This window comes from Rattus norvegicus, chromosome 7 (genome assembly GCF_036323735.1).
Source record: "Rattus norvegicus strain BN/NHsdMcwi chromosome 7, GRCr8, whole genome shotgun sequence".
In the NCBI taxonomy this organism is placed as follows: Eukaryota; Metazoa; Chordata; class Mammalia; order Rodentia; family Muridae; genus Rattus; species Rattus norvegicus.
This window is the reverse complement of record NC_086025.1, coordinates 68,051,875-68,076,139: the sequence shown is the minus strand read 5'-3', so window position 1 is coordinate 68,076,139 and position 24,265 is coordinate 68,051,875. Positions and strand designations below refer to the sequence as shown.

At 39.8% G+C, this 24,265-nt stretch overlaps 1 protein-coding gene across 8 annotated transcripts in view; it reads left to right on the top strand.

Moving 5' to 3' along the window:
• Stk3 (serine/threonine kinase 3) overlaps positions 1-24,265 on the top strand; it is a 270,132-nt gene that overhangs the window by 132,333 nt on the left and 113,534 nt on the right. For all 8 annotated transcript variants that reach the window (XM_008765462.4, XM_039079866.2, XM_039079865.2 and 5 more), the window contains one exon: positions 8,204-8,341. In XM_008765462.4, coding sequence (XP_008763684.1) covers positions 8,204-8,341 — 138 coding nt within the window. The remainder of the gene's footprint in view (positions 1-8,203; positions 8,342-24,265) is intronic.

The following is a 24,265-nucleotide window of genomic DNA, read 5'->3' as shown; positions in this document are numbered from 1 at the left end:
CCTTCGGTTCTTGACAGGCGCTGGCTGTTGTCAGGGGATGTTGAAGTTTAGTAACTATAACAGAGTTGTCTTTTTCATTTTTTACATTTATTTTATCCTTTTCTGTATTTCCTCAGGTTTTTGGTTTCTGGTTTCTTGTCTTCCTGTGGGTTTCTTGCATGTATTTTTGTGTTCCATTTTGATTTATTCATTATGTATATGAGTTTATCTGTTTTACCAGCTTGGGTGGCATATAAAACCCCAATTTCTTCTTTGTTCTCTAACTTTTTCCCATGTATTAATAATGTTTTCTATATGTATTAAATTTTTGTTGAAACTATGAAAAATAATTTCAAAAACTCAGGTAAAAGGAGAATCTGTTGTACTTACTGATTTAAGCTGTATTCTACTTTCCTTCTGGTATTTTACATTTTCATATTACATATTTTTCTTTATTTAGAAAATTGGTTTCAACCTTCTTTTAGGCTAGAGCCTTGATGATTCTGTTAAGGTTTCTTATCTTAGAATCTTGATTTCTGTGCATCATGAAGGGTAATTCCACTGTCTGTGGTAATCTGCTGGCAGTTCTCGTAGCTAATCACTTAATGCCATTCCAACACTCACGGTTTCTGATAAGAAATCAGCCATCATTTCATTGTCTGTTTAAAGGTAAGGTCTCATTTCTGTGAACATTCACATTGTTTTTTGCCCTCAGTCATTAATTTTCTGAAATTCATTAATATGTTTTTATATGAATGTCTATTTTTCTGTCTTGTGATTTGTACAGTCTCTGGACTCTATAGGCTAAATCTTTTCTGCAAAATGTTAGAAATTTCTAGCAAAGTTTTTATTAACTGAGTTTGCTCTTCAACAGTTTTGTATATGTATGTGCTGCATCTGACTCTTCGTGGCCCACCTTTTCATTTCTTCTGTTTTTATAGTTTAATGTATTTTAATAGCAAACTTACAGGAACAGCACAGAAGACAGACAACATTAAAAACATGCACTTGCATGCAGGACACCTAGTTAGAAAAGTCTAATGAATGGATGGAATCTCCTGTGTGATAAAATGCTACACACATCATTTAGTTTCTGTCAATAAGAAATTTACTTATTTAAAAAAAATCCAAATGCTGGCATTGTGCAGAAAATGTTAACAGACTTATTTACAGTGGTTATAAAGGTGAATGTTGAATGTGTTCACTGGAGCATTTGCTTGCATTAATGCCTTACACCTTCATTTGTATAAAAAAAAATCCACACACGAATGTGGAGAAGCTGCCAGTGCCGATCCCATCTCCTGTGTTTCTACTCGCACTTACCTTTTCGTTCTCTCCCTGATCCCACCAGCTCCTCCTCTATGTTCCTACACAGCCTTCCCCTACACTCGTGGATCTTTGTTTTGCTTTGTGGCTCAGTGAATTTACCCAGGATCGTCTGGGCTACTGTGGTCTGGAGCTAGAAATTGCAGCCTGATAACTCACTAGTAGATGCAGAACTGAAGGCAAGACTTGCCCCTCCCCTAGAATCTAGTGGGGCCTACGGAGCCTGGTCGCTGGCTGACTGCTGGTTGGTCCAGCCTTTCGCAGATGTAGTGCAGGCAGCTGGATGTGTTGTAAGATGAATTGCAGTGTTAGCTATGTAGTTTAAAATACAACTCCAGAGACCTGGATGCTGGATGTTTGACTTGGTCCCAGAGAAGTTCATGGGACTCTCTATCCATGCCTTCCTCAGTTCTCTCAGCCTTACCCCCATGTGCCCACGTCAGGTTCCCCCTGTTGCTCTTACAGAGTGAGTATTTACTCTGTTGTTCTGTCCTCTCGCTTGCTGGTCCTTTTTCACTAGCTCTTCCCTGCCTGGTATTGAAGCCACACACTGAGCTTTCTGTTTTGGCTATTGTGCTTCTCATGTCTAACTTTCCATTTAGTGTGTATCTATATCTATATCTATATATCTATATCTATAATCTATATGTGCATGCCCTTCAACTATTATTTATAGTTGTTAATTGAGGCACTTTTCTTCTGTTTTCTGCTTTAAAGTTTTTTAACACCTCTATTAAAAACATCTACTGTCTTTTTGTCAATGAAGTTATAATCTTCCAGATTCTTCAATAAGATAAGGAATTTTTAGTTGAAAATTGGACATAAAAAGGTTTTCAGTCTCCAAGTCTCATGTCAGCTCTATGCTAGATGCACGTTTTTGACATTACGCCAGCTGGGGACCAGTAGAGTTTGGACTTGAGATTCCTTGCTCGGCCTTTGTGGACACCAGTGGCAGGAGTGGCTTGTCATTGCTGGCTGGTGGCGTCACAGTTCCGGCTCCTCGTGAGGATCCATTGCTTGGTGATTGTTTTACTGTTGGGTGATAGTGAAAGTCCTCTGGGTGTGTAGACCTCCTCAGTAGGCAGAGCAAAGGGCAGCTGATTACTGCCAGGCCGAGGTGGGGCTCCAAGCTCCCATGGTCTCTACATACAGGGGTGGCGAGATGCCCACTGAAGGGTGGACGTCTTCACTCCAGTCTTGGTCTTTTCAGACGAACCCTGGCAGGAGCCGTGTGGTGGTGCCCTTTTCAGTTCTGTGAATGTGGAAGTACAGGCTGTCTCATTCCTTATGGGACGTACGGGGCGGAGCTGTGTTCTTGCCATCTGTGCAGTCGAGTCGTTTATCTCCGTGTGAGTAAAACCGTAAGACAGTGAAATGAAGTACATCTGTAACACAGATAGATGGACATCTGCCTTTTAGGTAACAAAATAGAGCAGCAGGCGCAGTCCAGTTACTGTTGATGAAAGCCTGCCCCTGGGATGGTAAGCTTTTGTGAGTCTCAACATTCCTCTGCTATGGCTCTCAGTCTATAAAACGGGCACATTTCCCTAAGTTTGTGCCTCCTACAGTGAGGTTTGGAGTGGGTCCTTGGTACTCTTGCTGTATAAAATGATCGTTAGAAGAATGTTTCTCAGGTAGCTGTGACATGTGGGACTGCTGAGCACTCACAGCCCAGGCTTTGGGCTGCGTTCCTGCTTCACAGGAGGGTTAAAGAAGATTATGCAGGTAGAGACTGCTGCATCGTTTGTTTGTTTGTTTTTTAAACAACCACAACAAAACTGCTTTCGCTGTATCTTTTACTAAGACATGGATTAAAGCATTTCCAAGGTGAGGTAGAGGAATTATGGAAGACAGATTGCTTTTTTGATTAAATATTTGCCTGAGTTCCTGCAATTGCTGTTTATTTTTGGCCTAACCTAAAGGTACGACTTTCTGTCTCCCTCTTCCCTGGCAGAGGGAATTACCTGCCTTAATATTTTTTCTCTCAAATAATAATAAAATTCTTCCTCAAATTCCTTTTGAGACTGAGAATCCACAAGGGAACCCTTTCCCTGATAAGCGTAGGGTTGTGCCGCTGAGTGTTCTCTAATGTCACAGATAGATCTGTGCTCAGGCCAGTAGCTGCTCTCACTCAGAGCCGGAGTACCCACTGTGCCTCTTCCTGGAGTACTTTCCGGGCAGGCAGACTGACGTTTTGGTTCCTGGCCTGATGAGTGATTGTGGATGGTCCTCTAACTCAACAATTCTGTGGAACCTTTAATTAAGTTCCTCATGTTGTGGTGACCTCCAACCATAAGTTTATTTTCATTGCTACGTAATAACTGTAATTTTGCTACAGTTAAGAACTGCAGTGGAAACTGTAATATAAATTCTAATATGCAGGATATCTGATGTGTGACCCCTGTGAAAAGGGTTGTTTGACACCCCCCCAAAGGGGTCGAGACCCACAGGATGAGAACTGCTGCTCTAACTAGAGCTGGCAAATTGTGAGTTTCTACTCCTGTGCTTTGCTCACTCCACTGTAAGGAATGCAAGGCAGGAACAGGGTTTCTTCACCCATTTGTTTCACCTTTGCGTCTCTTTCACACCAGCACGGTACTGTTTGCAGAGCTGGGGCTTTACACCTGGATGCTGACATCTTTTGTATACAAAGAACTGTCCAACCGCTTCCCTGTATGAAAACACCGCCCTGACGATGCAGTCAGTGGCTGTTTCTGATGATTTCCAGCTTCACCTTCATGTATTGTTTGCTCTTATTTGCAGTATTTTAAAGAAAGGCTATTACTATATTTACCTTTTAAAGATACCGTCTTTATTTGACTAAGGGTGCTACCTGTGTATTATGTTCACTCTCACAAAACAGCTCTGCTGTTCTTTGAGGGTCCTCTCCACCGTCCCCTCATTTGCTGGGAAGACGCTCTTTTGTTCACGTCTGTGACGTACTGTTATCCTGGCAAGCTCAGTGCTCCTGTGCATTCAAGATCAGCTGCCTTAGTCAGACACAGTTGTTGATTCATTCCACTGAGATTATAAATCTATGTGGACAGATTCTCAGTGAAGCACTTTCTGCAAGTTGGGGCTCTATGGAGTTTAAAGCATGAGTTTTCAAGCATGAAGCTAGTTAGACATTTTGAAGCACATTTAATTTTTGGCCTCTTCAGAGTTCTTATGATCAGAGAAATTAAAAAAAAAAAAAAACCTTAGTGATAGGTTTAGTGTGTAGTTAAGCAATATACTGTGTAGAAACAAGCACAGGCTAATCATATAATTTATTGCACTAACATTCTTCAATCAAAAGGTGTTAGAGATAAGATCAATTATATGGCTCTAACGTGTGTCTGTGCTGTTTGGTTGGTGGCAGGGAATTTTAAGGCTAGCCACTGGTAATCAATACTTTCTACAACAGGGGCTTATGACTTGACTTACATAAAACCTAGAGATTCTTAAGAGGATCCTCATGGTTGGTTGAACCCTGTAAAGACTGAGAAAAATCTACATCTGTTACTGATTTTTCTAAAAAGTTAAAGACAGAAATGAAAGATAAAGCATTTTCCTGGAGACATTTTAATAGACTCACTATTTGAACTGTACGCTCAGCGTCCATGCTTGCTCGGCGCTTGTTTGCCAGTGTGATGTGACATTATACTCATTTTATGATGGGACTGGGTAAATAAGAGTTAGAGTAAAGCTTTTTATTCTCTGGTTTCTAATAGCTACTGCCAGGTGAGCCTTATATGTTAAGATTATCAGAAGATAAGGCTGCAGCTTATTGGCTCAAAGTTCAAAGGAGAAGCATTAGTTAGCTTCAAGGACATAAATCGTTGGGCCTGTTATCTGCCTGTTTGTAACAGAGCAGCAGGGAACAGCGTTTATCTAGACAATCTAGTATCTACCTGCAGTTGAGGTTAAGGTCAACTCTCAAGGGACTGTTTTCAGAGAAGAGGTTCAGAAGTGCTGTTTCCCTCTAGTTTGAAGGAGCAGGTGATTTGCTCTCATTCCTGAACCTGCTGTTTTATTTTGTCCATTCTTGTAGCCTCACTAGAGTCCAGTATTACTATGGAGCCATCACAGATGAACCCACGTAGTTGGAGATAGACCTCATGGTGTTTGTTTCCTCTGTTCATTAATTGTTCTCTGTAAGTTGACTGTGAGCTCTGTGGGTCCCAGGTATAGATAGTATTTTAAAATTTGTAATAGCAAAGCTTACAAGGTCACTTACTTAAAGGACCATTGAATAAAGTAGATGACTGACTGACCAAGTGACATCCTGGTTTAAGTCAGCCTAATTCTAAGAGAGTCTCGAACCTTATGGTAAGCTTCACATTGTTTAAATAAGTAAACAACACACAAGAGAACAAAATAAACCTACTGTTACTGCTTGGTCAGTGACCCATCATAACTTTTAGCAGCTGAATCACGGTATCAGCTGACTATACAGAAAATGACCTTAGAAATATGGTCATTTGATTATATGTGTTTATTTTGCTTTGCAATACTAGCTACACTGTACGTGTATGAGCATTTTACATGCCTGTATGTATGTTCACCATGTATATGTGTAGTGCCCACAGGGTCAAAAAAAGAGCATCAGGGTTCCTAGGACTGGAGTTACAGACAATTGTGAGCCACCGTGTGGGTGCTGGGAATTGAACATGGGTCCCCTGCAAGAATTAAATTCTAGGCCACCTCTCCAGGCCCAGTTTTAATAATTTTTAAGGGTTCAGTTTTGTTGTCGCTTCCCTCTCCTTCCCCATCTCCTCTCTTCCCAGAGGTTCTCCTGTTGGGTTCCAAGTGCTATATCTCATCTTTGTGTCTGATTGCCTTTTCCTGTGAGTAGTAATACGTATCTGCCCTGTGCCTGTTTGCTGTTTTTGTTTCTTTGCAGAAATGTTTATTTAAGTCCTTCCCTTATTTTAGAATTGTACTTTATGTATTTTTGATTGTTGGGTTGAAGGGATCTTCTATGAAATACTATGTTTACTCTTGCAATAGCGTCCATTAATGTGCAGAGCCTTAGTTTTCTGTGAAGTTCACCTTCCTTTTTTTTTTAAATGCCTGACCTTTGGTTTCAGACAAGAAGTCATTGACAAATTGCTTGTCATGACATTTTTCTTATACGTCTCTCTCGTAAGAGTTTGATGGCTCTAGCTCTCAGGGGTAAGTCCTTAATAGTTTTGTGTGTCATTGTAGCACAGGCTTCATTTCTTCTGCAGTCTTCCCGATGCTGTTTGCTGAGAAAACTTTGATTTGAATATTCTCCTATTTGGTTGAGTAGACGTCAGCTTAGTAAGTGTAGCAGTTGTGATTCTAGTAAGTCTTAAAGTCTAGTAAGTTTATAGTCTTAAAGCTTGCTTATGCTGTCTTCCTCTCATGGAATCAGGGGAGGACTTGATGGACCCATGCTGACCTCAGGACCACTTGCTGTGCCTCACATCTCCTTAGGTGTTTGTTTAGATTTAAGAATCATCTTTGCTTGTTGAAACTTCGAAGCATTATGATGCTTTTCTGATGATTTAAATGACAGCCCTGTTGGACATCTGAAATTTCATTTTTAACTCTTAATCTCCCTAGGCTTGAGGTTATTTTTCTGTAAAATGAACAAGTTGAAGTAAATATTCTGTTGTATATCTTTAATTGTAATTTCAAGCCACCTTTTTGCCAATTAATACAAATTCAGTGGACAACAGTAGCTCTGTCTTATACAGGGAAACATTAAATTGATGCAGTAAAATGTTTTGTGTATACCTTTGTAGTTCTGACTTTTTCTCTATATATGAACAGAAGTTTTAGCTGCAAACAATATTTCAATTCTTTTAATAAAAACTTAATTTCTAAATGTTATTGTAATTTATAAATTAATATAATACCCCCTGTCTTTTTTATGCTCTAAGGAGAATGAGCAGGACTTAACATTCATTAAATTTGCATACAAAAGAAGAGGCCCATCTAGAGTCAGATGAAAAGATATCTTTCCAAAGGGAAGAATGCTCAGACCTACAAGGAGAGACTTGGTGTGCTTCCTCTGAGGTTCTCTCTGTTAAGAATCCATGATAGTGTGCTAAGTTTGCTTATTTATTGCTGTTAAAAGGACTTTGCCCTCTCACCTGTAGTGTTAATTGTACAGTTCTATAAATTTACATATTAGTAGATGCATAAAATTACCTATGAGTAGTTATTATGTGTTCTAATTCTTCTTATTTCACAAGAATTTCATTACTGCTGTTTTAATAGCATGTATGAGTAAAAGTGTTAATGTTTACTGAGTATCGTATGTGTTTGTTTCAGTTTGCTTTTGCTATCTCACATGGACTGTGGAAGAGATGGTTACCACAGGCTCTGAGGTGGAGGACTTCCTTATGCCTTTCAAATTTGAACTGTCAGATGAATATTTAGCACTTAACTTCGGATACTTAAAATTTTCATTTAGAATCTTCATTATCTAGTATTCAAGAACAGTAGTAATTTTGTCTATGCTTAATTAATTTGGGTTACACATGCAGATTTGCCTGCTGCCGACCTTTTCTAGCTGCAGTACTTAACATAAAACTGAAATACTCAATAAATCTGGCATAAGTAACAAGATTTAGAAATATATCTATAACAGTTAGTGTCTGGCAAAAGGTCTATAAATATATCTCCTTTGGAGATAGATTCAAAAACCAGACAAAATAAGAAATAAGGTGCTCAGTGAGCTATAATTGAAGTAGCCGGATATAATGGGAAATGAACACATTCACAGCAGACAGACTTGGTTTCCAAGTTGCAATCGCACTGGAATTCCTGTATCACCTTAAATTCATTTTCGAGATTTAGAATCTGATAGGAAAATTGAGACATACTTATGTGGCTGTCCTCCTGTGGTTCTCACTGTGTCTTCTGCATGTCTCTTCTACACTAGGCTATTTTTATGATTCCTACAAACCCACCACCAACATTCAGGAAACCTGAGCTCTGGTCTGACGACTTCACGGATTTTGTGAAGAAGTGCTTGGTGAAGAGTCCTGAGCAGAGGGCCACTGCCACCCAGCTGTTACAGGTCAGTGCGGGAGAGGGGGCTTCCTTCCCGCAGCCTTTCGAGTCTCATGAGTGCTTTCTAAAGATGTAAAACACACCTGGGACACGTGCCTTCTTCTTTGTCCTATGTGTGTTCCCATGTTCCTTGTCGTGTGAGCTCTTGCTGTGGGTTTTATCTCTGTTTTCCTTGTACTTCTTGACTCAGCATTGTTCCTTGACTGCTGGCTCTAATGTATGTAAATCCAAGGTCCCTGAATTGCTTGAAAATATTACCTCATATAAATGCTAGTTATAAGATTACCTGAGTGATGTATTTTATCACTGTAAATAAACTCTATATCTAAAGCACCAAGAGGCTTTTTAAAAATCTGAATTTTAAAGCAAAAAGAAATAACTTAATACTTAAAATTAAAATCAAGTTTGTGGAACTTTTTCTTCTTAACAGAATTGCCTCAGAACTCTCAACTAATAAGTATGCCCCACTGTATGCACATAGGTTTATCTACAGTGTGCCTCACAGTGTGTCTCACAATAATTTTTAGATGCTTCTTATCATTAAATGGTAAAAGAATTCAAGCCACAGATCTTATAAAAAACCTTTTAAGCTACCCTTAAAAATAAAATAAAATAAAATAGATTGAAGACTCCATTAAACAATCTGTAATTCTGTTTTAATTATTTTATTAATTTACATTTCAGCCATTGCCCGCCTTCCCATTACCCCTACCCCAGTTCCTCACCCCATTCCAGCTCCCCCTCACCTCCAAGCACCCCTTCCAGTTTATTTGAGTTATAGACAAAATTTCAAAATTTAATTTGTTAATGATTAAGATGGCAAATTTTCGCCAGTGAGATAGCTCTGGGTATGGACAGGCACTGCAGTGAGATAGCTCTGGGTTTGGACAGGCACTGCAGTGAGATAGCTCTGAGTGTGGACAGGCACTGCAGTGAGATAGCTCTGAGTGTGGATGGGCACTTTCTGACAAGTCTGACACCCTTCTCTGACCTGGATGTATACTCTGGCACACCCATGCACATGTCCTCCCTGGCATATAAAATTAAGGGGCCCAACGAGATGGTCGGCTGGAGGACTTGAGTTTAGTCCCCAAGACCCATATAGTAAAAAATAAAAAATGGAAAACAGTTGGTTAAAGTATTTATTTTTAAAGGTTATCAATCTTCCAAGAAAATATTAAACAAACAAATCAGGAGCTTCTTGGTGTCATTATTATACTGAACATGTAGATGATTCATATAAAAGAAACACAATAGGAAGGAAAAGTCTGAAAAAAAAAGACAGAAAAAAAAAGCCATAAAATCTGATGGTGAAAATAGTTTGTCTGGACACTGACTTGTTTGTTTGTTTGTTTATATATAAGGTCATTATTTCTAGCTTTTTTTCCTATGGTAAAATCTTTTTTTGATTTTAAATTAGAGAGGATGTAAGCACTTAAAATATATCAGTTTAATTCCTTAATTTTGTGGAGGTCATTTATAGCTCAGAAAAATTAAATGACACACTGAAGATCACATAGTAAACCAGTGATTATTCTAGACATAGAATAATCCAAGCCCCATTATTCTAAACCTATTTTAATTAAATTTATTTACTTATGTCAGGGTGAGGATACATGCAGGCCCCAGCACACATGTGGAATCACAGGGCAATTGTGGGGACTGGACTATGTGGGTTTCTGCTTTAAACTTAGATTCTTAGGCTCAGTGGCAATCGCCTTTACCTACTAAGCCCATGACCAGGCCCAAGCCCTACTCTTTATTGTTTCACCTTTCTACAGGAATAGTAGAGTGACTGTTATCTATGTCAACAGTGTTTGATTATTTGATGATGTAATTTGATGCTGGAGCATCAGTTCCCATGGTGTCTGACATATTCTTACCAGATCCAGTAAGATCTAGAAGCAAAGTTCTCCTCTTTTCTGACTAAACTAGATTATAATTGCCTTAAATATTTCCTCTTTGTAGTTGAGAGCCATGTTAGTTCTACAATATTTGCTTTAAACATAAAACTTAATTGAGGAAATTCAAGAGAAGGGAAAGTTATTGTATTTACCCTATTTTTGTTCTTTCTGTTGTTTGTCTTCCTGATGCCTGAGGTTTCTTACATCATTTCCCTTGTTTACAGAACTATCTCAACTGCACTTTTAGACGTTTGTGGTAATTTTTTTCATGATATTATGGGTTGGCAGTTCATTTTCTTACATCACTTGGATATACAGTTAGGGGCCTCACTTGTTCCTGTTGGAGGAAACATGGAGACTGGCTAGCTATTGTCTCACCTGTTCGTTTATCCTCCTACCTATTCATCCATTGTGTGTGTGTGTGTGTGTGTGTGTGTGTGTGTGTGTGTGTGAGAGAGAGAGAGAGAGAGAGAGAGAGAGAGAGAGAGAGAGAGAGAGAGAATAATGAATTCTTCAGGGGTATGTGTATGTGAGTATCAGTAATAATTGAATGTGAGTGGGCATATCAATAATAATTAAAGAAAATGAGGCCACAAAATGGAAAAAATGGGGAGTATGGGATAATTAGAGGGTGGGTGAGGAAAATGATATAAATATAGCTTATATATGAAGTCCTCAAAAATAGATTAAATTAAAAAATATGACAGATTGATTTAAAGATAATTTCTGATTTTTTATTTTATTTTTCTTGGATATTTTATTTATTTACATTTCAAGTGTTATCCCCTTTCTCCCTCTCCTCTACACACTCCCCTCTCACCCTACTTCTATGAGGATGCTCCCGCACCCATCTACTTCCTCCAACCACAGTGCCCTGACATTATCCTGCATTGGGGAAACGAGTCTTCACAGGACCAAGGGCTTTTCCTCCCATTGACGCCCAACAAGGTCGCCATTCTCTGCTACATATGCGGCTGGAGTCATGGGTTCCTCCATGTGTACTCTTTGGTTGGTGGTTTAGTCCCTGGGAGCTCTAGTGGGGTCTGGTTGGTTGATATTGTTGTTCTTCTATGGTGTTGCAAACCCCTTCAGTTTTTTTTTCTCTAACTCCTCTATTGGGGTCTCCTCACTCAGTCCAATGGTTAGGTACAACCATATTCATCTGTATCAGTAGGGCTCTTGCAGAGTCTCTCGGAAGACATCCATACTAGGCTCCTGTCAGCAAGCTCTTCTTGGTATCAGCAATAGTGACTGAGTTTTATGACTGCACATGGGATGGATTCCCAGGATGGGCAGTCTCTGAATGGCCTTTTTTTTCAGGCCCTGCTCCACTCTTGGTTCCTGTATTTCCTCCCATGAGTATTTTGTTTTCCCTTCTAAGAAGGACTGAAGCATCCACATTTTATTTTTCCTTCTTCTTGATCTTCATATGATCTGTGAATTGTTTCTTGGGTATTCTGAGCTTTTGGGCTAATATCCACTTATCAGTGAGTATTTATCATGTGTAGTAGTAGTAGTAGTAGTAGTAGTAGTAGTAGTAGTAGTAGTAGTATTTGGTATTGGGTTACCTCACTCAGGATGATACTTTCTAGTTTCATCCATTTGCCTAAGAATTTCATGTAGTCATTGTTTTTCATAGCTGAGTAGTACTCCATTGTGTAGATGTACCACATATTCTGTATCCATTCCTCTGTTGAAAAACATCTGGGTTCTTTCCAACTTCTGGCTGTTATAAATGAGACTGTTATGAACATAGTAGAACATGTATCCTTGTTATATATTGGAGCATCTTTTCGGTATATGCCCAGGAGTTGTATAACTGGGTCCTCAGGTAGTGCTATCCTCAAATTTCTAATGAACCACCAAACTGATTTCCAGAGTGGTTGTACCAGCTTGTAATCCCACCAGCAATGGAAGAGTGGTCCTCTTTCTCCATATCCTCGCCAGCATCTGTGGCTACCTGTGTTTTTGTTCTTAGCCATTCTGACTGGTGTGAGGTGGAATCTCAGGGTTGTATTGGTTTGCATTTCCCTTATGACTAAGGATGTTGAACATTTTTTTAGGTGCTTCTCAGCCAAGTTAGCTTTTGTCTGTAGGATATGAAAAGAATGGGACTTTGATCTTTTGATTCACAGTACATATAATCATATGCTAATTCCTAATTTATGAAGTTGCTATGAGGTTTTTTTTTGCAAAATTGTTTTTTCTGCACATGTTTAAATGTTGCTTTATAATTTTAGTGTTACACACATACATTTAAAAAAACCTATTCAATCTCCCTGCCCCCAAATCCCACATTCCCAACCCAAGAGTAAATCGCCTAGTGCCATCTGGGCACAGGAACCTAGGAGCAGTCACGGGCAGGACCCTTTAGGTTTCTGTCTCCGCCAAGAACTGAAAGCCACTTGCCAGGAATGCCTACACACCTGAGAGTATAGGACACTCTGTTCCCAGATCAGGCTGGAGGAAACAGGTCTACAGGAGTGCTGACATAAAGGCCTACAGGAGGGTCAGGCCATTGTCAGAGACAGCAAGACAACCTAACAGCAGAGACATCCTGATGTTGAGAGGAAAGTGTAGGAACCTGAGCAACAGAAACCAAGCCCACTTGGAATCATCAGAGCCCAGCTCCTACCAAAGCAGATACGGATATCCAACACACCGGAAAAGCAAGATTTGGATTTAAAAACCACATTTTATGATGATGATGGAGGACTTTAAGAAGGACATGAATAGCTCCCTTAAAGAAATACAGGACAATACAAGTAAACAAATAGAGGCCCTTAAAGAGGAAACATGAAAACCCATAAAGAATTGTAGGAAAACACAACCAAACAGGTGAAGGAATTGAACAAAACTATCTAGGACCTTTAATGGAAATAGAAACAATAAGGAAAAGCACAAAGGGAGACAACCCTGGAGAGAGAAAACCTAGGGAAGAGATCAGGTGTCATAGATGCAAGCATCACTAAAGAATACAAGAGATAGAAGAGAGAATCTCAGGGGCAGAAGATACCATAGAAAACATTGATACAACCATCAAAGATAATGCAAAACACAAAAAGCTACTGGCCTAAAACATCCAGGAAATCCAGAACACAATGAGAATATCAAACCTAAGGATAATAGGTATAGAAGAGAGTGAAGACTCCCAACTCAAAGGACCAGTAAATATCTTCAACAAAATTATAGAAGAAAATGTCCCTAACCTAAAGAAAGAGATGCCCATAAACATACAAGAAGCCTACAGAACTCTAAATAGATTGGACCAGAAAAGAAATTCCTCCCGTCACATAATAGTCAAAACATCAAATGCACAAAACAAAGAAAGAATATTAAAAGCAGTAAGGGAAAAAGGTCAAGTAATATATAAAGGCAAACCTATCAGAATTACACCAGACTTCTCACCAGAGACTATGAAAGCCAGAAGATCCTTGACAGATATCATACAGACTCTAAGAGAACACAAATGCCAGCCCAGGTTACTATATCCAGCAAAACTCTCAATTAACATAGATGGAGAAACCAAGATATTTCATGACAAAACCAAATTAACACAATATCTTTCTACAAATCCAGTGCTACAAAGGATAATAGATGGAAAACTCCAACACAAGGAAGGCAACTACACCCTAGAAAAAGTAGAAAGTCATCTACTAGCAATGAAACCAAAAGAAGAGAGCCACACAAACATAATTCCACCTCTAACCACGAAAATAACAGGAAGCAACAATCACTATTCCTTAATATCTCTCAACATCAATGGCCTCAATTCCCTAATTAAAAGACATACACTAACAGACTGGATACGTAAATAGGACCCAGCTTTTTGCCGAGTACAGTAAACACACCTCAGAGACAAAGACAGATACTACCTCAGCGTGAAAGGCTGGAAAACAACTTTCCTAGCAAATGGTTGGAAGAAACTAGCTGGAGTAGCCATTTTAATATCGAGTGGGCTGTAGAGCTAAACAAAGAATTCTCAGCTGAGGAGTATCGAATGGCTGAGAACCACCTAAAGAAATGCTCAATCCTTAGTCATCAGGAAAATGCAAATCAAAACAACCTTGAGATTCCACCTCACACCAGTTAGAATGGCTAAGATCAAAAACTCCAGCGACAGCAGATGCTGTCGAGGATATGGAGAAAGAAGAACACTCCTCCATTGTTGGTGGGATTGCAAACTGATACAACCATTCTGGAAATCAGTCTGGAGGTTCCTCGGGAAATTGGACATTACACTACCTAAGGACCCAGCTATACCTCTTCTGGGGATATACCCAAAAATGCCCCAACATACAACAAAGACACATGCTGTACTATGTCCATGGCAGCCTTATTTATAATAGCCAGAAGCTGGAAAGAAGCCAGATGCCCTTCAACAGAGGAATGGATTCAGAAAATGTGGTATATCTACACAATGGAGTACTACTCTGCTATCAAAAACAGTGACTTCATGAGAATCATAGGCAAATGGATTGAACTAGAAAATATCATCCTGAGTGAGGTAACCCAATCACAAAAAGAACACATGATATGCACTCACTGATAAGTACATATTAGCCCAGAAGCTCGAATTACGCAAGAAGCAATCTACAGACCACATGAAGTTTCTAAAGGGATGACCAAAGTGTGGATGCTTCACTCCTTAAAAGGGGGAACAAAAATATTCATAGGAGTGTATATGGGGGCAAAAAGTTTGGAGCGGAGACTGAAGGAATGGTCATTCAGAGCTTGTCTCACATGCGGCTCATACATATACAGCCACCAAAACTAGATAAGATTGATGAAGCTAAGAAGTGCATGCTGACAGGAACCAGATATAGATCTCTCCTGAGAGACCCAGCCAGAACATGTCAAATACAGAAGTGAATGCTAGCAGGAAACCACTGAACTGAGAACAGGACCCCTTTGGAGGGATTAGAGAAAGGATTGAAGGAGCCTCAGGGGCTTGCTACCCTATAAGAACAATAATGCCAACCAACCAGAGCTCCCAGGGACTAAACCACTACCAAAAGACTACACACGGACAGACCTATGGCTCCAACTGCATATGTAGCAGAACATGGCCTTGTTTGCCACCAATGGAAGGAGAAGCCCTTGGTCCTGCCAAGGTAGAACCCCCAGTGTAGGGGAATGTGGTGGGGGATATGGGCAGGGAATATATATAGGGAGGGGAACACCCTTATAGAAGAAGGGAGTGGTATGGGATAGCTGGCTTATGTCTGGGAAACTGGGAAAGGCAATAACATTTGAAATATAAATAAAAAGTCCAATAAAAAAGAAATATCTCTTCAAAATATACTGATATGTATGATAAAACTTCATCTCTGACTGTACAAAGTGCTCACCCAAATAAAAAAACAGTATTATTGTTTAGTTACCACTTTACTTTGCTAGCTGGTTTCTCTTTTTTCTTCTCTCTCTCTCTCTCTCTCTCTCTCTCTCTCTCTCTCTCTCTCTCTCTCCCTCCCTCCCTCCCTCCCTCCCTCCCTCCCTCTCGTGTGTGTGTGTGTGTGTGTGTGTGTGTGTGTGTGTGTGTGTGTGTATTTGTGTGACATAGAATCTCTTTGTACAGTATCTATTTCAGCCTTGGACTTAGGATCTCCCTGTCTTAACTTTCTGACCACCAGGATTACAGGTGTGACTCCATGATTACAGGTGTGACTTCATGCCTAGCCTGCCAGTTTCTGTTCATTGGTCACCGTCATATCTGTATCAGTTAGTCAGAGAAAGGAGGAGTACAGATGGAGTTAGACAGGTAAAAATGTTTGAGGTTCAGAATATTTAGCTCTAACTGGATCACCATAGTGAATTTATAGTAAATGATACAAAGTTAAGATACACTTTAGAACTGAGATATAAGTATGGCTTGAAGTGTTGGTTTAGTTTCTCCTGAGAGGATAACCAAACACAGCCAAGGTTGAGATTTTTATTTTTTATTTTTTTGAAGGCTATAAATCTATCAGTTCTGTTTTTATAGTTCTCATCCGTTCGTTCTGTTCACACAGGTTGAATGTCCCCACCTAAGGTGCTGGGGATCAGAAGTGTTCAGATATTCTTGGTACAAGTTGAATATTTATGTACACTTCAAATTGAGCATCTTTTAATCAAAGCATCTTTAATCCAAAGGGTTACACAATCTGAAATGTATGGCACTGTGCTTTTTTTAAATCTCTCGCTGCTCTATTTTCCTTTGGTTGTGTACTGATGGGCTCTTTGACTAATATTTTGTTGCCAAATCTTTCTCTCTTTCCCATCAAATTTATATTTCCTCTCTATTTTGGGAACTGTATAGCCCAGACCCTTAGTAATTCATACCTGTGTCATGCCATCGCATTTTGTTAGTAAATTCCATTATAAATTTATGGTATTAAGATTTTCCTGTGTGTTATTGTCTTATTTGTTTATTAAGGCTGGTCTCACATGAAGTCCAGGCTTTTCATACTGTACACTTCTCAGTTGCCTTTGCTGTCAATCCCATCTTAGGCTCAGAGAACATTCAGTGGACATATTGACTGGACGAAGCAGACCCTCCCACTAAGTTCTCACCGTGTCTTCGTCTATGTATCTTCTCATTCTCTTCACACTGTGAATCCCTTGCCGTTCTGTGAGGCAGATAGGGGCTGCTGGAGACGGCCCTGGCACCCAGCACATGCCAAGCTTGCAATCTACAGCAAAGTTTACCCTCAGCTTACGCGGCTGTTTTCTGTTTTTCTCTTTCACATTGACATTGTGTTAAACCATCATGAATATAACTTGTCTGGCACACTGTAACTTTAAACCACAGTTTGTCTCCTAATTTTGGTGATAAATTCCTCAAGGGCAGTGTACACTTGTTTGCCCCTTCCTTCCAGTTTCGAGCGCTCTGTCTACCTATGTTTATTCTCGTAGGCACTTTCTTTTGCCCTGTAGTTTATGGAAGTTGTATCACAAGTACCCTACAGCACAGACACAAGAGGACATGGAGAAGTATATGCCCAGGACTTTATGAAGTGGCCCTTTGTTAGTTATGAGTGAGTACTATAAACAGCTAAAAGGGAAGTGAGGACTCTGGGCTTCTCTCAGTGGCTAGCTCAGGATACAGGAGGTCTCTGTTTTGGTGAATGACTGGGTTCCTTGAGGACTTGTCAATAGAGCCTAGCATTTTATCTGATGGTGACTTTAACTATTCTAAAAAGTTGATTAGGACTTTCAAATGATGGTAAGATTCTTATTCATAGTTGTTTCCCCCATTAGTTGATTTTTTTTTATTTGAGAGTTTTATCAAATAATTTATTTACCATGTTAAAACCTCTTGCAGGTGTCTAATTTTTCATCATTAGAATTTTTTGTCTGAATATTTTTTGTTTTATTAGTATTTCTTAAGATACACAGTGCTGCATTCCTTTGATTATATGTACTAGCAAATAATTATGAAGATAGCATGTTGTGGCTAGATTATTGTCTCAAAATAAGTTTATTTGTGCCATATATTTCTTCTCTACTATCTCTCATGCTGTACTCACCAGTGAGATTTAGGTCCACTCAGGCTGGGAAAGACATTTGATGCCAGCACTGATGACCTGAATTCAGTCCTTGAGACCCACATGGTAGAAGGCAAGATATGACTCTTACTAGTTGTCCCCTAAACTGCACATGTGCGCACATGTGTGCCCCCCCCTCTCTCACACACACACACAATTTTAAAATGTAATTCAAAGGTAAACTTAAAAGGAGCGACTTCAGGTCAGAGGTAAGACCAACTTTTCTGCTCCAAGTAACCTGCCTGGTGTACTCAGGACACACAAAGGCAAAATTCCTCTGGGACCAGACACTTCCAGTTTCTAGCTGGCACTCAGACCTCCCTGATCCCGGCCCATAGCTCGCTGCTCCCAAGCCCTGTGGGAGAGAGAGCAGATCGCCGAGAAGGGTGGACAATCCTGAGACTTCAGAGCAGGAGAGACCGCCACTTCTGGCCACACTTTCCCACATCCATGGCCCAAGAGGAAACTGTATAGTGCCTCTGGGCGAGGGAAGATTATAACAGTCAAGGTGCAGGAACCCTGCATTCCAGACTGTGCCCGGATCTGAAAGGACCCTGTCAAACAGCTCCCTGAAACTTATCTCGTGGGAGGGAGAGCTAGACCCTTCAAAGGGGCAGACACTCCTGGGAAACCAAAGGAGACTACTCTCTGCCCACATTTCTGACTCTAGAGGAAAGCACCTAGTGCCATCTGAGCCTCCTGGGCACAGGGACCTAGGAGAAGTAGGGGCAGGCCCTTCTGGTTCCCTCACACAGGACAGTTGAAAGCCAGTGGACAGGAATGACTAGACGTTTGAGAGCAGAACACTCTGTTCCTATAACTGGTTGAAAGAAAAGAGGAAAACAGGTCTACAGCACTCCTGACACACAGGCCTATAGGAAGGTCAAGGCACTATCAGAAATAGCAAAACAGGTACCGCCAGAGACAACCTGATGGTAAGAGGCAAGGGCAGGAACCCAAGCAACAGAAACCAAGACTACATGGCATCATCAGAGCCCAATTCTCCCACCAAGGCAAACACTGAATATCCAAACACACCAGAAAAGCAAGATCTAGATTTAAAATCACATTTGATCATAATGATGGAGGACTTCAAGAAAAACATAAAGAACTCCCTTAGAGAAATGCAGGAAAACATAAGTAAAAAGTAGAAGCCTTTAAAGAGGAAACACAAAAATCCCTGAAAGAATTCCAGGAAAACACAAACAGGTGAAGGAATTGAAAATGGAAATAGAAACAATAAAGAAAGCACAAAGGGAGACAATACTGGATGTAGAAAACCAAAGGAAGAGACAGGGAGTCGTAGATACAAGCATCACCAACAGAATACAAGAGATGGAAGAGAGAATCTCAGGGGCAGAAGATTTCATAGAAATCATCGACACAACAGTCAAAGATAATGTAAAATGGAAAAAGCTACTGGCCCAAAACATACAGGAAATCCAGGACTCAATGAGAAGATCAAACCTAAGGATAATAGGTATAGAAGAGAATGAAGACTCCCAACTCAAAGGACCAGTAAATATCTTCAACAAAATCATAGAAGAAAACTTCCCTAACCTAAAGAAAGAGATGGCCATAAACATAAAAGAAGCCTACAGAACCCCAAATAGATTGGACCAGAAAAGAAACTCCTCCCGTCACATAATAGTCAAAACGCCAAATGCACAAAAGAAAGAAAGAATATTAAAAGCAGTAAGGGGAAAAGGTCAAGTAACATATAAAGGCAGACCTATCAGAATTACACTAGGCTTCTCAGCAGAGACTATGAAAGCCAGAAGATCCTGGACAGATGTCATACAGACACTAAGAGAAAACAAATGTTAGCCCAGGTTACTGTATCCAGCAAAACTCTCAATTAAAATAGATGGAGAAACCAAGATATTCCATGACAAATCCAAATTTGAACAATATCTTTCTACAAATCCAGCCCTACAAAGGATAATAGATGGGAAAGCTCAACAGAAGGAGACAAGCTACACCCTAGGAAAAGCAAGAAACTAATCGTTTTGCAACAAAACAAAGAGAAGAAAAGTACACAAACATATTCTCACCTCCAAAGACGAAGATATCAGGAAGCAACAATCACTATTCCTTAATATCTTTCAACATCAATGGACTTAATTCCCAATAAAAAGACACAGATTAACAAACTGGATACGCAATGACTACCCAACATTTTGCTGCCTACAGGAAACACACCTCAGAGACAGAGACAGACACTACCTCAGAGTGAAAGGCTGGAAAACAACTTTCCAAGCAAATGGTCGGAAGAAGCAAGCTGGAGTAGCCATTCTAATATCAAATAAAATCAATTTTCAACTAAAATTCATCAAAAAAGATAAGGAAGGACACTTCATATTCATCAAAGGAAAAATCCACCAAGATGAACTCTCAATCCCAAATATCTATGCCCCAAATACAAGGGCACCTACATACGTAAAAGAAACCTTACTAAAGCTCAAAACACACATTGCACCTCACACAATAATAGTGGGAGATTTCAACACCCCACTCTCATCAATGGACAGATCATGGAAACAGAAATTAAACAGAGACACAGACAGACAAAGAGAAGTCATGAACCAAATGGGCTTAACAGATATTTATAGAACATTCTATCCTAAAGCAAAATGATATACCTTCTTCTCAGCTCCTCATGGTACTTTCTCCAAAATTGATCATATAATAGGGCACAAAACAGGCTTCAACAGATACCGAAACATAGAAATAATCCCATGCGTCCTATCAGAGCACCACGGGCTAATGCTGGTCTTCAATAACAATAAGGGAAGAATGCCAACATATACATGAAAGTTGAACAATGCTCTACTCCATGATAATGTCTTCAAGGAAGAAATAAAGAAATTAAAGACTTTTTAGAATTTAATGAAAATGAAGGTACAACATACCCAAACTTACGGTACACAAAGAAAGCTGTACTAAGAGGAAAACTCATAGCTCTGAGTGCCTGCAGAAAGACACGGGACAGAGCTGTAGCGTCCACCTCGTCCAGCAAGGAAGACACAACACCGTGGGATCCTTGTCAACAGCCTTTATTGCAGGACACCTTCATTGCTGATACGGGGACCTCAAGCAGCAAAAGCGCTCGCCTTATATACACAACAGTATGCTAATAATCCTTCAGGGATTGGCAGGGCACAAGTCACCCCACTATCACCCCACTGTCATCCCACTATCACCCCACTACTTGTCCTCCAGGGATTGGCGGAGAATGAATCACCTCACTAGCATGGTACCGCCCCTCATTAGCATATTACTGGCCAACTGACACCAGGTGCAAAACCTGCGCATGCACAGTACCGTTGTTCACCACTGGAGGGCGCCCTACAGAGAGCAAATATTAGAAGCTTGACAGCACACCTAAAAGCTCTAGAACAAAAAGAAGCAAATGTAACCAGGAGGAGTAGAAGGCAGGAAATAATCAAACTCAGAGCTGAAATCAACCAAGTAGAAACAAAAAGGAGAATACAAAGAATCACAAAACCAAAAGCTGGTTCTTTGAGAAAATCAACAAGATAGATAAACCCTTAGCCAGACTATCCAGAGGACAAAGAGAGTGTGTCCAAATTAACAAAATCAGAAGTGAAAAGGGAGACATAACAACAGAATCAGAGGAAATTCAAAAAAATCATCAGATCCTACTACAAAAGCCTATATTCAATAAAACTTGAAAGTGTGGAAGAAATGGATAATTTCCTAGACTGATACCAGGTACCGAAGTCAAATCAGGAACAGATAAACCAGTTAAACAACCCCATAACTCCTAAGGAAATAGAAGCAGTCATTAAAGGTCTCCCAACCAAAAAGAGCCCAGGTCCAGACAGGTTTAGTGCAGAATTCTATCAGACCTTCATAGAAGACCTCATACCAATATTATCCAAACTATTCCACAAAATTGAAACAGACAGAACACTACCCAATTCCTTCTATGAAGCCACAATTACTCTTATACCTAAACCTCACAAAGACCCAACAAAGAAAGAGAACTTCAGACCAATTTCCCTTATGAATATCGACGCAAAAATACTCAATAAAATTCTGGCAAACCGAATCCAAGAGCACATCAAAACAATCATCCATCATGATCAAGTAGGCTTCATTTCAGGTATGCAGGGATGGTTTAATATACAGAAAACCATCAATGTAATCCACTGTATAAACAAACTGAAAGATAAAAACTACATGATCATTTCTTTAGATGCTGAGAAAGCATTTGACAAAATTCAACACCCCTTCACGATAAAAGTCCTAGAAAGAACAGGAATTCAAGGCCCGTACCTAAACATAGTAAAAGCCATATACAGCAAACCAGTTGCTAACATTAAACTAAATGGAGAGAAACTTGAAGCAATCCCACTAAAATCAGGGACCAGACAAGGCTGCCCACTCTCTCCCTACTTATTCAATATAGTTCTTGAAGTTCTAGCCAGAGCAATCAGACAACAAAAGGAGGTCAAGGGGATACAGATCAGAAAAGAAGTCAAAATATCACTATTTGCAGATGATATGATAGTATATTTAAGTGATCCCAAAATTTCCACCAGAGAACTACTAAACCTGATAAACACCTTTAGCAAAGTGGCTGGGAATAAATTAAGGGAAATAAATCAGTACCCTTCCTCTACACAAAAGAGAAACAAGCTGAGAAATAAATTAGGGAGATGACACCCTTCATAATAGTCCAAAATAATATAAAATACCTCGGTGTGACTTTACCCAAGCAAGTAAAAGATTTGTACAATAAGAACTTCAAGCCTTTGAAGAAAGAAATTGAAGAAGATCTCAGAAGATAGAAAGGTCACCCATGTTCATGGATTGACAGGATTAATGTAGTAAAAATGGCCATTTTACCAAAAGCTATCTACAGATTCAATGCAATCCCCATCAAAATTTCAATCCAATTCTTCAGAGAGTTAGATAGAACAATTTGCAAATTCATCTGGAATAACAGAAAGCCCAGGATACCTAAAACTATCCTCAACAATCAAAGGACTTCTGGGAGAATCACTGTCTCTGAAGTCAAGCAGTATTACAGAGCAATAGTGATAAAAACTGTATGGTATTGGTACAGAGCCAGGCAGATAGACCAGTGGAATAGAAGTGAAGACCCAGAAATGAACCCACACACCTATGGTCACTTGATTTTTGACTAAGGAGCCAAAACCATCCAATGGAAAAAAGCTAGCATTTTTAGCAAATGGTGCTGGTTCAACTGGAGAAGATTGCAAATCAATCCTTTCTTATCACCCTGTACAAAGCTTAAGTCCAAGTGGATCAAGGACCTCCACATCAAACCAGATACACTCCAACTAATAGAAGAAAAAATGGGGAAGCATCTCGAACACTTGGTCACTGGAGAAAATTTCCTGAACAAAACACCAATGGCTTATGTTCTAAGATCAAGAATTGACAAGTGGGATCTCATAAAACTGCAAAGCTTCTGTAAGGCAAAGGACACTGTTGTTAATACAAAACGGCAACCAATAGATTGGGAAAAGATCTTTACCAATCCTACAACAGATAGAGGCCTTATATCCAAAATATACAAAGAACTCACGAAGTTAGACTACAGGGAGACAAATAACCCTATTAAAAATGGGGTTCAGGGCTAAACAAAGAATTCACAGCTGAGGAATTTCGAATTTCTGATAAGCACCTAAAGAAATATTCAACATCTTTAGTCATACAGGAAATGCAAATCAAAACAACCCTGAGATTCTACCTCACAGCATTCAGAATGGCTAAGATCAAAAACTTCAGCAACTGCAGATGCTGGCGAGGATGTGGAGAAAGAGGAACACTCCTCCATTGTTGGCAGTATTCTAGACTGGTATATCCATTCTGGAAATCAGTCTGGAGGTTCCTCAGAAAATTGGACATTACACTACCTGAGGACCCATCTATACCTCTTCTGGGCATATACCCAATGGATGCTCCAACATAAAATAAAGACACATACATGCTCCACTATGTTCATAGCAGACTTATTTATAATAACCAGAAGCTGGAAAGAATCTAGATGCCTTTCCACAGAGGAATTGATACAGAAAATGTGGTACATCTCCACAATGGAATACTATTCAGCTATCAAAAACAATGACTTTATGGAATTCATAGGCAAATGGAGGGAACTGGAAAATATCATCCTTAGTGAGGTAACCCAATCACAGAAAAACACACATGTTATGCACTCATTGGGAAGTGCAAGGATGTGGAGAAAGAGGATCACTCCTCCATTGTTGGCAGGATTCTAGACTGGTATATCCATTCTGGAAATCAGTCTGGAGGTTCCCACATGCTCGAATTACCCAAGATGCACAGACCACATGAAACTCAAGAAGGATGACTAAAATACGGATGCTTCACTCCTTCTTTAAAAGGCGAACAAGAATACCCTTGGCAGGGAATAGGGAGGCAAAGTTTAGAACAGACTCTGAAGGAAAGCCCATTCAGAGCCTGCCCCACATGTGGCCCATT